The sequence below is a fragment of the Mus pahari genome, chromosome 17 (genome assembly GCF_900095145.1).
Source record: "Mus pahari chromosome 17, PAHARI_EIJ_v1.1, whole genome shotgun sequence".
In the NCBI taxonomy this organism is placed as follows: Eukaryota; Metazoa; Chordata; class Mammalia; order Rodentia; family Muridae; genus Mus; species Mus pahari.
The window spans coordinates 62,286,576-62,301,016 of NC_034606.1; the positions used below are offsets into that span (position 1 = coordinate 62,286,576).

Genomic DNA, 14,441 nt, shown 5'->3' on the forward strand with positions numbered 1-14,441 from the left:
AGAGAAGAGAAGAGAAGAGAAGAGAAGAGAAGCATTTTATACCCAGTTAACAATTAAGAAGTCAGATCTATGCCATGCTGCTAAGGAGTCAGAACAGACGCTCTCTGTAATGCCCAGGCAGGCCTTAAACTTAGGGTCCCCTTCTGCATCTGCTTCCCAGAGTATCTGGAATTACAGGCCTATATTATCCTCCATAACTTAAAAATATGATGTATATAGTAATCAAATATTATAACATGTAAATACTCCCCTAATTTATGATATTAACATATTTCAATAAATAGAAGATCTCAAAGCCTAGTTAGCATGGTGGTAAGCGCCTTTAATCCCAGCACTAATGCGTCAGGGCAGCAAGGTCTCTGTGAGACCAGCCTGGTCTACACAGTGGGTTCCATGCCAGTTAGGGGCACAGAATACAACCTTGTCTCAAAAGAAAAAGAAAAAAAACGAGAAGAGAGAGCAATGTCATTTCTATTTCCAAATAACTAAAGCAGTAAAAATGTCTTCCTTCTTACTGTTTGTCTTTAGAAACGCCCATGCTAGGTGAGCTTATGTGCATGTAATGTTCGCCAATGTGAAACGTGCGCTTAGGAGTCGGCAGAATGTAAAGATAGGGAAATGTTGGAATATAATTTAAGTTTACCACAGACAGCTCTGCAGAGGAAATAGCAAATACAGTTTTCAAATAATACGAAAAAATTAACACCTAAGAACTTAACAAATTCGTTTTTCTTCTCTTTTCTGCCTCCTTCTCTCTCTGCCTCTCCCTCTCCCTCCCTTGCTAGTACTGGGAGCAAGTGAACACAGGCCTCAAACATGCTAGTCAGGAGTCCCCAGCTCTCTGCCACAACAGCTTTTTTTTTTTTTTTTTAGATGAATTAGGTAAAGAACATCCCTACTCGACTTCCATGGGGGAGACTCCTTAGTACACCAACTCGGAGTGCTTGGTCTAAGACCCAAATATTTACAATCAATTAAATAAATTACTCCATAAGGGAGTAGCTTACAGGAATTTGCAGAGTGAAAGAAACACGGTTGCTTTCAATCTCTTCTGCAGTTTATTACAAGCCTCTTGGAAACTAACCTCCAGGCAGGCATGCTGGTGCTGCCTTTGATCCTGACAGGGAGGCAGAGGCAGGTGCATCTCAAGTCTACACAGAGTTCCAGAATGTTACAGAGTGAAACCTTGTCTCAAAGGAAACAAAAAAGAAAGAAACAAACAAATAAACAAACAAAAGCAAAGCAAGCAGAAAGAAGCTGGAAGAGCAGATACACTGGACCACACACACAGAGCCCTCACTTTTTCAGTCTAAAGTAAGCCGACGCTCTGTTTGTTGGCAGCACGGGATTGTAGGGATCAGCATCCATGCCTTTCGTGTAGCATTCGATGGCTTCATCGTATTTTCCTTGCTTGAAGTACTTATTGCCCTGCAAGAAAAGAGAATCAAGCAATAGGGTACAATCCAAGCACTCTGCCAGAAAGCTGAGACCATCAGCGCCTGGTCAGCGCCTGGTCAGCTCCCGCTTCCCCGACAGTCAGCTCAGGGAAACCTAACAAAGGCAGCAAGCCAGAGCTACAGTGTAACCTGAAAGAGGACCTGAGCCTTTCAGAGAGGCTGAGGATGCAGAACTAAACACCCAGTACTTTAGATTCTGCTCCCAGGCTGGACGGTTCCGGGGACCAGGGGACAACAGGACACCTGCTAAGTGTCCTAAAGCTCCATAGGTCACCTGACTTCAGAAAGAGGTCACAGAGGTCTCCTCTACAATGAGGAGAGTCAGCACCAAGAAGCCATGTCTTCAACAAGACCTTGATGTATGACAAAAGATGCCATAGTGATAAAACAGAGAATCCAGAGACCATAACTTAAAGAAAAAATATTGATTTCTACTTTTGTCTACCTGTTTGGGTGGCCAAACACCCAGCAGGAAGTTCATCCAAAAGGCAGTTTGATTGGTAATAAGAAGAACCAACGTGATAGACTTTTAAACAGACAGACAGTAATCCGAGTCCCCCTGAGTGTGGGCTACTAACAAGCCAGTAGGACACTCACAGCGACACTGCAGTACCAGAACCATCCCCTCCACTTCTGCCTCTCAGTGCTCACAGCCTTCCTTCACCTGTGGGCTTGTTCCACCATCTCTCTTCAAGGCGCTGTCCGCATGGATCAGCGACTATAATCTCAAGCTGTTTTCCTTTTAATTATTCCACTTTTCAGAACTGTTCTTAGGTTCTGCCATGGCACTGATGTGTAACTATCACCATGCTCCTTTCAGTCCACGGGCTCTCAGTTAGAGATGCTAAAACCACGTGTACTAGAAACCTGTGGCTCTAACGCGTGTTATTAAAGGAGGCCGTGCGTTTACCCCACAACCAGGACAGACCTCCTAGTCCTCTGCCACTTCCAGACACTGCCATCGCTTTAATGATTCACCAACATGGCAGCTCTGAGGACCACAGGCCCTGCTACTGTGAGTCCCGATCTCAGGAACAGCAACTCTCTATGCATTTTATTAATTTCATACAGTTTGATGTCTCAAGTAATAACATCCCTCCTCCAGAATGCCTTCAAATGACAACCCACCAAGCTATAAGCTCAGGTCCTCTCACGTCCCTCTTGGGAAACACAGGTCACACTACTGATCCCAGCATAAAAAAATCTCCATGTCCCTGTTCCGCATCAGACCTTGAAGATTAAGGAATTGACGTCTCACAGGGGCAAATAAGGCAGGACAGAAAGATGAAAAATTATTGATACATGAGATGGGAACAGAACCTTTCACCCCAGAGTCTCTGATTAAGAGATATTTTTGCTAGCTGAGAGGACAATTAACTTTTGCTGTGAAGGTGGCTAACATGAAAATAATATTCTCTTATGTTAAAATAGCAATGTCCCACACTTAAAGCCTGAATGTATATGGCCTTGGGTAGGGTCTGATTTCTTCCCTAGACAGGATTTCCTGAGGATCCATTAGTAGTCAACTACTACAGTGTTACCGACCACTGCTTTGCTTACAGTGGAGATGGCCTACCTTCCTGCATCCCTGTGTAGTTCATTCTCTCCCTCGTCAATAGCACTTCTGTCAGGGACTGCCATCTCATTTACGGTTGTTAGCGATCCTTCAAAGGCACCTTCAAACTCACCCAAACCCTGCATCTGACTGTAAGGCACATACCCAGGCTCTGGACTGTGTCTCCCCTCCTGAGTACCCCTCTTTTTCTTAATGTGTCCGCTTAAGCCTATGCTACAACATATTCATTAAAACCTGCCTCTCCAAAGAAGAAATGATAGATCCTGAACATCACAAAAGGTAACCAGAGATGGCGCAGGATATGGAGAAGTGGGAGATAATGTTTAAACCAACAATCTCATACTCACTTCGTTACTTCTGTCTACCACTAAAAAAAGCATGACTAATCGCGGGTGCTGTCCAAGCACTTGGAATCAAGTCATCAAACACATCAACTGCTGAGGTTCAGCAATGCTGTTCCCTTTGAACAGCGAAGAAAGTGAGCTACAAAAAGCTTAAAGAGCTCATTACAGATTAGAACCAGGTAACTAACCTGGCTCTGGAGCTGGCTACTGGCTCCACGCCCCCCCCAGCCCCCCACACCCCCACCCCCCGGTAAGGAGACAGCCAATATGACTTAAATGTGAAGCTCTCCAGAACAAGGCTGACAACTTTAGAATTCGCTTTTATGCACAGCCTGCCTCCGTGAAGGAACCAAAACTACCCTAGAGTACCTTTTCTTTTAGAACAAGGGCCTTCTGGGAATCCACACGAACGCCATCTTCGTCCGACTCTGACTCCTGGGACAGAGAATCGTGGGTGCTGTCTTCCTTATCAAGCTCGTCGAGAATCCTGTCCTGCAAGGGCAAGCAGAGCAGTGAGCGCCCATCACCTCATGGGGCTTAAACTGTTAGGACAGGAACGGAAGCCAAAGCACCTCCTGCAGTCGGGTGCCTCAGTCATTACACCCAGCTCTTACACAATACCTTTTATAAAAAGATTTTAGTGGTGGTGGTGTGTGAGAATGAGACAGTGAATGAGAAAAAGAGGGAGAGGAAGAGGGACAGAGGGGGAGGGGGAAGGAGGAGAGAGAGCGCACACGCATGTATACACATATGCAGATGTCTGTGGAAGCCAGAGGGGAGAATCAGATCCCCTGGATCTTCAATTACAGTTGTGAGCTGCCAGGTGGGTGCTGGGTAGGTGGCGTCCATGCCCTCTGCATGAGCAGCCAGTGCCCATAATGGCCAAGCCCCACCCACTACTGTTTAAAAGATTACACTGTGAGTGACTGTCCTTCAAATCAAGCAACCAACATTTTGGGGCGCTCAGCTGCACCCATCCCTGACACACAGATGGTGCCTGCTGGTTTGGTTGATGGTGTCTGCCCCTCATCTCCATGGAGTAGGACAGACGGCTTTACCTGAGCACTTGCTCCCTACCACCTGGCTAGTCGCACATGGGGAAGGGACAAGAGTATACAGAGGTAAGAGGCTAGAGGGGGCTCCATCTATGTGGCTATGGGGACATCTTCACTGCTGGATACAGCTGGTTTGGGGAGTATTCTACAGTCCTGTAAGGAACCCCCCTCAGAGGCTCTCTAAGGGATGCCCCAGAGCAACCTCTGGCAGAACTGTGCCTCAGTTTGTCATTTGGACCTTGTTTTACATCTTCCCCCAAAGAAAGAATTTTAACAACAGAGTAAATCTTTTTTGAAAACAGACAAAAAGACCAGGCATGGTAGTGTATGCTTTCAAACCCAATACTTGAGAGGCAGCAACAGGCATATCTCTGTGAGTTACAGGTCAGCCTGGTCTTAAAAAACGAGAGGAAAGAAAAGAGAAGAAAACAGAAGAAAGAAAAGGCAAGGAAAAAAATGAATGAACAGGGCTGGAGAGGCGTCAACGGGGCTGGAGAGGCGTTTCTGCCCTCAAGAGTCTAGCTGCTCCTGCAGAGGATCAATCCAGGATTGGTTCCCAGCACCCAGAGGTTACAACCACCTGTAACCCCAGTTCCAGATCTGACCCCCTCTTCTGGCCTTTGCACACACGTGGGTATTCTTACATACAAGCAGGCAGAACACTCACTCATAACTTAAAACTAAATAAATCTTCTTAAAACAAAACGCCAAAGAAATGTTTATTCTAACCACACAGCATGCAGCATGCACACCTCTAACCACACCACTTTAAGAAGGAGGAGTCCAGAATAAGGTAGGCCAACTGGCCAGCAGGTAGCCTTCACAGGCTCATGTGCCAGTAGCTATCTGGAGCTTTGGAAATGGTTCTGAGGCAGAGGCTGTCTAGTCACAGCAAGCGTCATATGGGAGATGGGACTTGCACAGTAACAGGATCTACCTCAGACCTAGGGAAGTAGGGCCTTCTACTGCTCTACTTGTGCTGGTTGGGTTCTGTCAGCTTGACAGGGGTTGGAGTCATCTGGAAAAAAGGAACCTCATTTGAGAAAATGCCCCCATCAGAGTGGCCTGTAGACAATTCTGTGGGGTAATCATTCTTATTAACCTCCGAGGGTCCAGCCCACCATGGGCAGTCCCATGCCTGGGCAGGTGGTCCAGGGCTGTGTAAGACAGCAGGCTAAGCAAGCTTTCCAAAGCAAGTCAGTGAGCCGTGCCCCTCTCTGCCTCCGTTTCCCTCCCAGGTTCTGGCTGAGCGCCTGCTCTGGCTTCCTCTGATGATGGAGTCTCTAACCTGGATGACAGAGTGCGTCCTTCTCCTTGAAGAGCTTTTGGTCAGTGTTTGATTACAGTGATGGAGAAGCACATTGGGACATTTACTTTCAGATGACATGGCGGTACATACCCGTCTGTAATACCCGTCTGTAATGCGGCACTCCTGAGGCTGAGGCAAGAGGGTCCCAAGTTCAAAGCTAGCCTGGACTATACATATGAACCCCTTTCCCACCATTAAAAAAAAAAAGGAAAAGAACGCACAGGTCCTAAGGACTCTGTTACTTTTCACGTCACCTGTGACTATAGCTGGCTCCAAGAACTGTTTACCTAAGTACTAAAAGGTACCTAACTAGGTAAACTTACCACATCCAGTTTTGCCCAGGCATCATAATCGTAAGATTTTATTCTGTTTTTCGTGTTTTCTTCTTTGGTTTTTCTGGAAGAATCTTTAGCTTTACCTTTCTTCTTTTTTCTAAAATTCCCATTTCGAATAGGAGGTAAATTCTAGACAGGAGAAAAGAAGAAAAAAAAAGAAAGAAAAAAAGCTTTGGCATTTTGCTCAGTTACTTCTGTATAACTAACAATGTTTGAAATGATAGTTTCTTTTTTCTTTTGGTTTTCTGAGACAGGGTTTCTCTGGATGCCCTGGAACTCACTTTGTAGACCAGGCTGGCCTCAAACTCAGAAATCCGCCTGCCTCTGCCTCCCAAGTGCTGGGATTAAAGGTGTGTGCCACCACGCCCAGCTAATCTCAGCATTTTTATGTAACAAGATCTTATATAGCCCAGGCTAGACAGGGTTCCTCCTTGTAGTCTTGGCTGTCCAGGCATTTGTTCTATAAACCAGGCTGGCCTCAAACTTACAGGGATCTGCCTGCTTCTGCCTCCCAAGTGCTGGGTGGGATAAAGTGTGCGCCACCATCACCACTTAAACTCTAGATCCTTCTGCCTCCACTGCCTGACTACTAGGATTACATAAGCAACCTCAGGACTTCACAGCACATTTTACAGGGCCATGCTTTATTTTTAAATGTTTCTATAATTTAAATTTAACGATAACATGGCTCGGCAGGTCAAAGTGCTTGTTGCAAGCCTGTTGACTCAAGTTCGATTCCTGGAGCCCACAAGAGAGAACCAACCCCAGGGAGTTGTCCTTTGACTTGTAATCCTGTGTTGTGGCATGCTGGTGTGAGTGTGTGTGCGCGCACACATGATACACACACTGATGGTAAGCAAGTTCGGCTGCACATGAGCAGAGACCCTCCGCTCACCTCCTCGGCAACGCCACCCTGTCTTCTCAGCTCCAGGTCCTTCTCCTGCATGTCCTTCTCCCAGTGCTCCAAGTCCCTCATGAAGTCCTGTAGCTCCTCTGCATTGTGCTTCACCTGGAACTGCAACTCAACTGCCTTACTCGCTGAAGTCATCGTGTCCTGCCAAGTCTTGAGCACACAAAGTTTTGAGAATCAGAATGACAGATGTTTCTATTTATGATAGGGGGTGCATCTCCACAAAACCATCATCACTTCAATGCACTTATAATTAGAAAACTGCATTTACACCTGGTGTGATGGTGCATGGTGTGATGATGCATGCCTGAGAGCCCAGAAGTAACAAAAGACTCAAGGTCAAAGTGGGCCAGTCAAGTGAGGAGAAGGCAGCAGAGAGAAGCTGAGGGACAAAGAAGAGGTGAGAACTCGACACGGGACAAACAGTAACACACCAGGCCTGGGGGTGTTAGCCGACATTCTAAAAGCCACATAAAGGTATGGTAATATAAAAACACCCTGATGACGGGTTAGGTTGAGACATTGGGAAGAAGAGGAAGATTTAAACGATGTTCTAGATTTCTGCTTGGTAGAAGTTGGTAATATCAAGAAATCCAATTCTGAGGGACTGGAAAGGTGGCTCAACACTTGAGCCTGACAACGTAAGGCTTGGTGATACCTACGTGGTACCCACACAATCCCTGGTACCCACACACAGGTGCAAAGGGAAAACTAACTCCACAAAGTTGTTGTCTGGTGTGTGTGCCATGGCACGTGCATGCACCGCCACATGTCACATACGCATAGAGTGAAAACAAAACTTTGGAAAAGCAACGCAATTGTAAAACAAAAACGCTCACATTGGGGGGGGGGGGGCAGGTGAGTAAGGGGACTGTACCAGTCTGGAATATGAAGAATGTGAGCCCTTAGCGGCCATCAGAAGATATCAAGTAGGTAGATAAGGACTAGAGAGAAATGTGGGTGACACCATTAATAGACAAGGTAGAAGAAGCTCGTCTTGCATTTGAACATGCTCAGATACTGTACTGACAGAAGCTGGACAGGGCCTGAAGAATGACAACCTTAGGGAACAGGAAGATGTGGACATCAGAAAAACTAGGCAGCAGATCCAAGGGAGCTGGGCCGCTATGAGAGCCGCCACCCACCACCTGAGAAAATTAATACGTTAAGTAGGAAAGGTCAGCAGTGCACGTACTTGCTGGTATGTTCGTGGCGTTAGGTCATAAGAAGATTGAGAATAGTCGCAGGATGTTTAAGGATAGAAATGAGTTAAATGAATCCTGTTATACGGGACAGGGGTTAACTTTGTCTTTACTAATGTAAATGCATCGGCAGTACACGAAGCACACCGAGGGGCGCAGTAGACCACTGCTTCTGATTCCAGCTATTGAGGGGGCCTCACAAATTAAACTCAACATGACACCTTAGCAGACCTTAAAAGTCAGTTTTAAAGGGCTATGTAGGACATAGCACTTGCCAACATGTGAAAGATGTTGAAGATGGCAAGAGAGAAGATAGACAGGCAGGCAGACAGATAAAATGGGTAAAGTGACGGTACTAGGTACCTTAAGATAGGAATACTTGGGGAAGGGAGGTTATAAGAGCTCCCTCCTCCCCGGTAAAAAGAGACTGTTATAAGTGTAAATGGATCTTCTGACTCAGCCTCAACAAGGCAGTTTAAGCTTCAAGCAGTGTCAATACTTGGTTATACGCATGCATTTCATTCATAAACAAATCCAGCATAGAGCTTTGCTAGACACAAACTAGTACACCTGCAAAAAAACAAAACAAAACAAAACAAAACAAAACCGAGACCCTTAAAGGCTGCACGCCTTCAATCCCAGCATTCAGGAGGGAAGCAGAGGCACGCGGTTCGAGGCCAGCATGGTGTACTACACAGCAAATTGCAGGGCAGTCTGGGCTACAGAGAAACTCTGTCTCTAAACAGACAGACAGACAGACAGACCACGGGATGCTGTAGGGGCGGCAGCTCTCCTTCCACCCACCCAACCCCGGGTCCTAAGGCCCAGGCTGCCAGGACGGGGTTCGTTCCGCAGGCAACCAGAAACTTCCAGAGCCTGGGGAAACACGTTCACGTCCCGTATCAAGCCAAGCCTGCACACCCTGGCCTGAAGGAGCTGGCAGGTCCGCCGCCCTCGCGGCACGGTGGCTCCGGAGGTCCCGCCACCGCAGACCGCCGGAGCCTGGACGCAGAGCCAGCTCAGGCCGAACCCTGGGCGGCGCGCGGAGAGCGCACTCGGGAACCAGCCCCGCCGCTGCTCCCGGCCCGGGCCGACCCCCGCTCTTCCACCCCCATACCCCTGCAACCGGCGGGAACCGTGAAGTCTGCTCACCCGCCACGGCCACCATCAACCTCACCGGCTCCAGGGAGACGCACGGCGTCCTACACCACCGCCGGACGTCTGCGCCTTCCCACAAGCCTCCGCGCGCCGCTCGAGCGTGCGCAGAAGGTTCGGCTCCCGCGCTCCGCTGCTCTGGCTTTGCTGGCGGCGGATGTAGACTGATGCTCTAACCTCTTCTAGACTAAGGGTGAGGATCCCCCAGAGTGCACCCATCTTGACGTATTCCGACCTCCAAAGCATAAAGCTTTTCACTCCCCTCGATTGTGTCTCTGATAGCTGCCCTGCTTTCCACTGAGATGTTTGTAGCCTCTGAGGATCCTAGGAGAAAGTTACTGTAACTTCTAAAAAGCGTCTACGCTCAAACGCTGCTGTTCTCCCTCTGAGTCTTTTTTTTTTTTCCCGAGACAGGGTTTCTCTGTATACCTCTGGCTGTCCTGGAACTCACTTTGTAGACCAGGCTGGCCTCGAACTCAGAAATCCGCCTGCCTCTGCCTCCCAAGCGCTGGGATTAAAGGCGTGCGCCACCACGCCCGGCTTCTCCCTCTGAGTCTTGTATGTGGCTGCTGGGCTTCCTTGTGCTTTTTTGCTACTAATATTTTTCCTTTTCTAAGATTATATGTAGATCTCGGGTTTGTGTCTATCTTTAGATAGACCCTGACTTGTCTAAAAGAAAGACTTTGAAACCTGTTACGCTTGCTTCTGCTTCCTTTGTGAGTGAACTTTTCCTGCTGTAACAACTCCGTTGTACGATGCAATGAGCATAAATTTTAAAAACCACAAACCAAACTTTTCAAATTGAATGGAAAACAAATCTCAAAGTAAAATCAGTTATTCATTCACGAGTTTGACTGAATCTTCAAATCACATAAAGGAGGCAGGAGTGCATGGGTGTATCCCACACACGCTGATTTATGAATTTTATCCCAGAGGTTTGACGTAATTAATCTGCGATCCAACTTCAGGATCAGTCATTTTCAAAGCACCGGGTACAGCTGTGCAATTCAAGCTGAGAATCACTAATCTACCTGCCTGTCAATGAAAAACTGCCCCTTGTCTTTCCTCATATGTTCATATCATTAGGATCTTTCTTTCCCTCATGGTGTGACTGGTTGTCTTTTAAGTTCACTTAAAAGTAAAGATCAGAAACTGGAGAGAAGTCTCCATGGTTAAGAAAGCTGTTCCCGGACTGTCAAGACGGCTCAGAGGGTAAGAGCACCGACTGCTCTTCCTAAAGGTCCTGAGTTCAAATCCCAGCAACCACATGGTGGCTCACAACCATCTGTAATGAGACCTGACGCCCTCTTCTGGTGGCATCGGAAGACAGCTACAGTGTACTTATGTATAATAATAAATCTTTGGGCCAGACTGAGCAGAGTTGACCGGAGTGGGCTGACCGGAGCAAGCAGAGGTCCTAAATTCAATATCCAACAACCGCATGAAGGCTTACAAACATCTGTACAGCTACAGTATACTCACATTCATAAAATAAATAAATCTTAAAAAAAAAAAAAAAGAATGCTGTTCCCTTTTGCAGAAAACTTGGGTTCCCAGCACCCATGTGGCAGCTGACAATTCTGTAACTGCAATTCTGGAGGATCTAACGCCCTCTTCTGGCCTCTGTTAGCACCAGGCATGCTTGTGGTGTGCATACATACATACATACATACATGCAGGCAAGCACCCTTACACATTATAAAAGTAAAAGAGCATTATTTTCTGATGATATTGTAGATAAACTAGCTTTTAACAAAGTGTAACCAAGGCTGGTCTTGAACTCATAATTCCCCTGCCTCTGTCTCTGTATCAAGTCCTACTCTGTGTACACCACCACACACAGTAGGTGCCATTGCAGACAAACTCGGTTTTAAAAAAAATGTTTTTAATTGTGGATGATAAGGTACACCTTTAATCTCAGCATTGAGGAAGCAGAAGCAGGTGGATCTCTGTGAGTTCAGGGTCTACACAGCAAGTTCCGTGCCAATCAGAGTCATGTGATGATACCCAGTCCGAAATAAATAAAAATAAATAGAAATAGGGCTGGAGAGATGGCGCAGCAGTTCAGAGCACTGGCTGCTCCTCCAGAGAACCTGAATTCCCAGAGGTAGATCACATCTGTGTGTAACTCTGGTTCCCAGAGAACTGAACATCCAGGCACACATGTGGTGCACAGGGCTACATGAAAGCACTCGAACACATAAGGTTTAAAATACTTTTAATTTTAAAAAATAAATAAAATTTAAAAGAATCTTAATGTGTCTAAATTAACCATAATTCTATTTAAAACAGACGTTGACACTCATAGGAAAGCAACTACATTTGCTGTCTCACTTCTGGGCAGGGTTGATGGAGAAGGAGACAGCAGGGGGCCAAACAGCTGCTCCACTAAAACTCCGTAGCACCCTTGGGTGGTAAATCCTTCCCCTTCCCCCAGTGTGTGTACTGAGTACAAGCAATTGTAACTGAACGATCTCCATGGCCATTGCTTCCTAACTTTGAGGTGCTGTTGTCCCACTTGTGACAGCCGTCCCCTCTGCGAGCTCAGACAGGACCATCTTCTCTGTAGATGGCATGCCTCTCTGCTTCTATTGACAATTATCTCTACATAGGCTCCCGCAAAACAGGCAAACCATGTCTTCCCCCCTCCCTGTGAATAAACGGTAGTCATTCCATTGAATTTATTATTAATCTCTTCAATAGTTGTTCTCAAAGAAATAATCTCTTTATTTGATGTATATGTTGAAATTGTAATGGTCATTAGAAGTAATCACAAATATTTATTTATCACTGCGAAAGTGAAATGCTGCAATGACTACTGAGAATGCTATTGATTGCATGTCCCAATTATTGATCTCTTTCAAACAGTTAAGTATGGACGGATTCTGACAAGTGTTATGAGTCTTAGGAAAGGATGTATTAATTAACTTGCTTCCTGGTTGGGTTTGGCGTTCTGTTTTGTTTTGTCTTTTGGATTTCGGATTTTGTTGTTGTTTCTCGGGAAGACTCTCACCATGTAGCCCAGGCTTGCTTATCTCAATGATCTTCCTACCTCAGTGATGTGCACCCGTGACATTCACTCACACAGACTCAGTCCTGCCAGGACTAGGGTTATAGGGATGGACGACCATAACCAACTCCTAGGGGCCCTTACAGAGACAAGGTGCGAGCCTTGAGACTCTGTATCATTTGGTTGTATGTGAAAGGAAGCCTGAAATCAAAGTAACTTAAACAAGAGATGTTTCTCCTTTTTTTTTTTTTAAACGACTTACTTATTTTTCAGAGTGTCTGTGTGAGTGCTGGCATGCATGTATGTATGTATGTATGTATGCATGTATGACGTCTACCATACGAGTGCCTGGCACCTGGGGAGACCAGAAGAGGTGGGTATCAGATTGGAGCTGGAGTTTCAGGCGATTGTGAGTCACCCGGTGTGGATGCTGGGAACTGAACTCATGTCCTCTGCAAGAGCATCAGAAGTCCTCAGCTGCTGAGCCAGCTCTTCAGTCCTGCTACTTGTTTCTTATGTAAGACCAAATATAAACAATCCAGGCTGGTATAATAGCCAGCATCAATCAGATATAGGGTCCTAGTAACGTCTGTCTGTCTGTCTGTCTGTCTGTCTGTCTGTCTGTGTCTCTCTCTGTGTCTCTCTGTTTCTCTGTCTCAGTCTCTCCCCGCCCCCCCCCCATAGTTTTTACTCACAGCACAATCTCCAGCTCCAGCAATCTTATCTAAAATCAAATTAGCAGGGAGGGACAAAACCATGACTAGTACAATACAGCCCTCTGCTTGTTAAGAGGCTAGCCAGGCAGTGGTGGTGCACGCCTTTAATCCCAGCACTTGGGAGGCAGAGGCAGGAGGATTTCTGAGTTCGAGGCCAGCCTGGTCTACAGAGTGAGTTCCAGGACAGCCAGGGCTCTACAGAGAAACCCTGTCTCGAAAACAAAACAAACAAACAAAAAAGTCTTCCCCAAGGAATGGAGAGGCGGTGTGGCAGTTAGAAGTGCTTGCTGATCTTTGAGAGAACCAGCTTTCTGTTCCCGGCACCCACACCCACGCTGAGCAACTCACAACCATCTGTAATTCCAACTCACTTGCTCACAAGTGGCAATCACTCACACAGATACAAACTCATACATATAAGTAAGAATAAGACCCATCTTTTTTTAAAATCCCTTCCAAATGAGACATTGCATAAAAAACGGCTGTTCAGCACAGCTTTAACAAAGGTTATTTCAACTTTTCAGTTACTTCACCCCTGACTCCAGCAAAGCTTAGGTCTAGACCCTGGGATACAGTAGCATCATTGTGTCTCTCTGTTTTCCAGTTATCAACTAAGGAGAACTTTAAAGAGACCAGAAAGAACTGAGAGGATGAGGGACCAGTGGGCGGAGGTTAAAGTTAATCTGGCAAAGGTGGATTGCCTTTCCTAGTGCAAAATAAAATCTGCATAAATCAGACAAATAGGAATGGCAACCTTGGGCCCACATGGGGGTGGGGCCCACAACGGCCTCCTGTTCCAAGGGATCAAACACCCTCCTCTGGCCTCCACAGGTACTGAACAGGCATACATGCAGAAAAAAAATTTACATGTAAAATAAAATTTCAAAATGTGGTATCCGACAACTTTAATCCCAGCACTGGGGAAACAGAGGCAAGCAGATCTCTGTGAGTTCAAGGCCAGCCAGGTCTACACAGTCAGTTTCAGGATAGCCAGGGCTACAGCTACCCCATCTCCAAAAAACAAAAACCAACCAAACAAAAAAACCAAGAACAACAAAAAGCTGAAAAGAATGGTGTATTATCTTTCCATTACTAATTTCACACTGGTAATTAGTCGCTTCCTTGTGTTATTGTTAAAGACACTGATCTGAATAAGTCTGTCCTGTGGACAGACCCTGATTAGACACATGGCGACCTAACTTCAGTATCTACACTTTGACTACCAAGTCCTCCGAACCCTTCTCTTGCCCACTGGACCAGGGACACTCCTAGGGAGGGCAGGACAAGGCCCTGCTTTGTCCATCTTAGGCTCTGTGCCTCGAAGGAGTTAGTCCTGCCTGAAGTCTTCCTCAAACTGTGGCCTAAACAATCT

The 14,441-nt window shown here is 46.3% G+C and overlaps 1 protein-coding gene across 1 annotated transcript in view; it reads right to left on the bottom strand.

Annotated features, from left to right (window-relative positions):
• Nucleotides 1-9,416, bottom strand: part of Rpap3 (RNA polymerase II associated protein 3) — a 40,362-nt gene extending 30,946 nt beyond the window's left edge. Inside the window, exons 1-5 of the mRNA XM_021216884.1 lie at nt 9,341-9,416; nt 6,972-7,139; nt 6,065-6,205; nt 3,747-3,869; nt 1,301-1,428 (exon numbers count right to left, since the gene is read on the bottom strand). Coding sequence (XP_021072543.1) covers nt 1,301-1,428; nt 3,747-3,869; nt 6,065-6,205; nt 6,972-7,124 — 545 coding nt within the window. The 5' untranslated portion in view covers nt 7,125-7,139; nt 9,341-9,416. The remainder of the gene's footprint in view (nt 1-1,300; nt 1,429-3,746; nt 3,870-6,064; nt 6,206-6,971; nt 7,140-9,340) is intronic.
• Nucleotides 9,417-14,441: the final 5,025 nt, after the last annotated feature.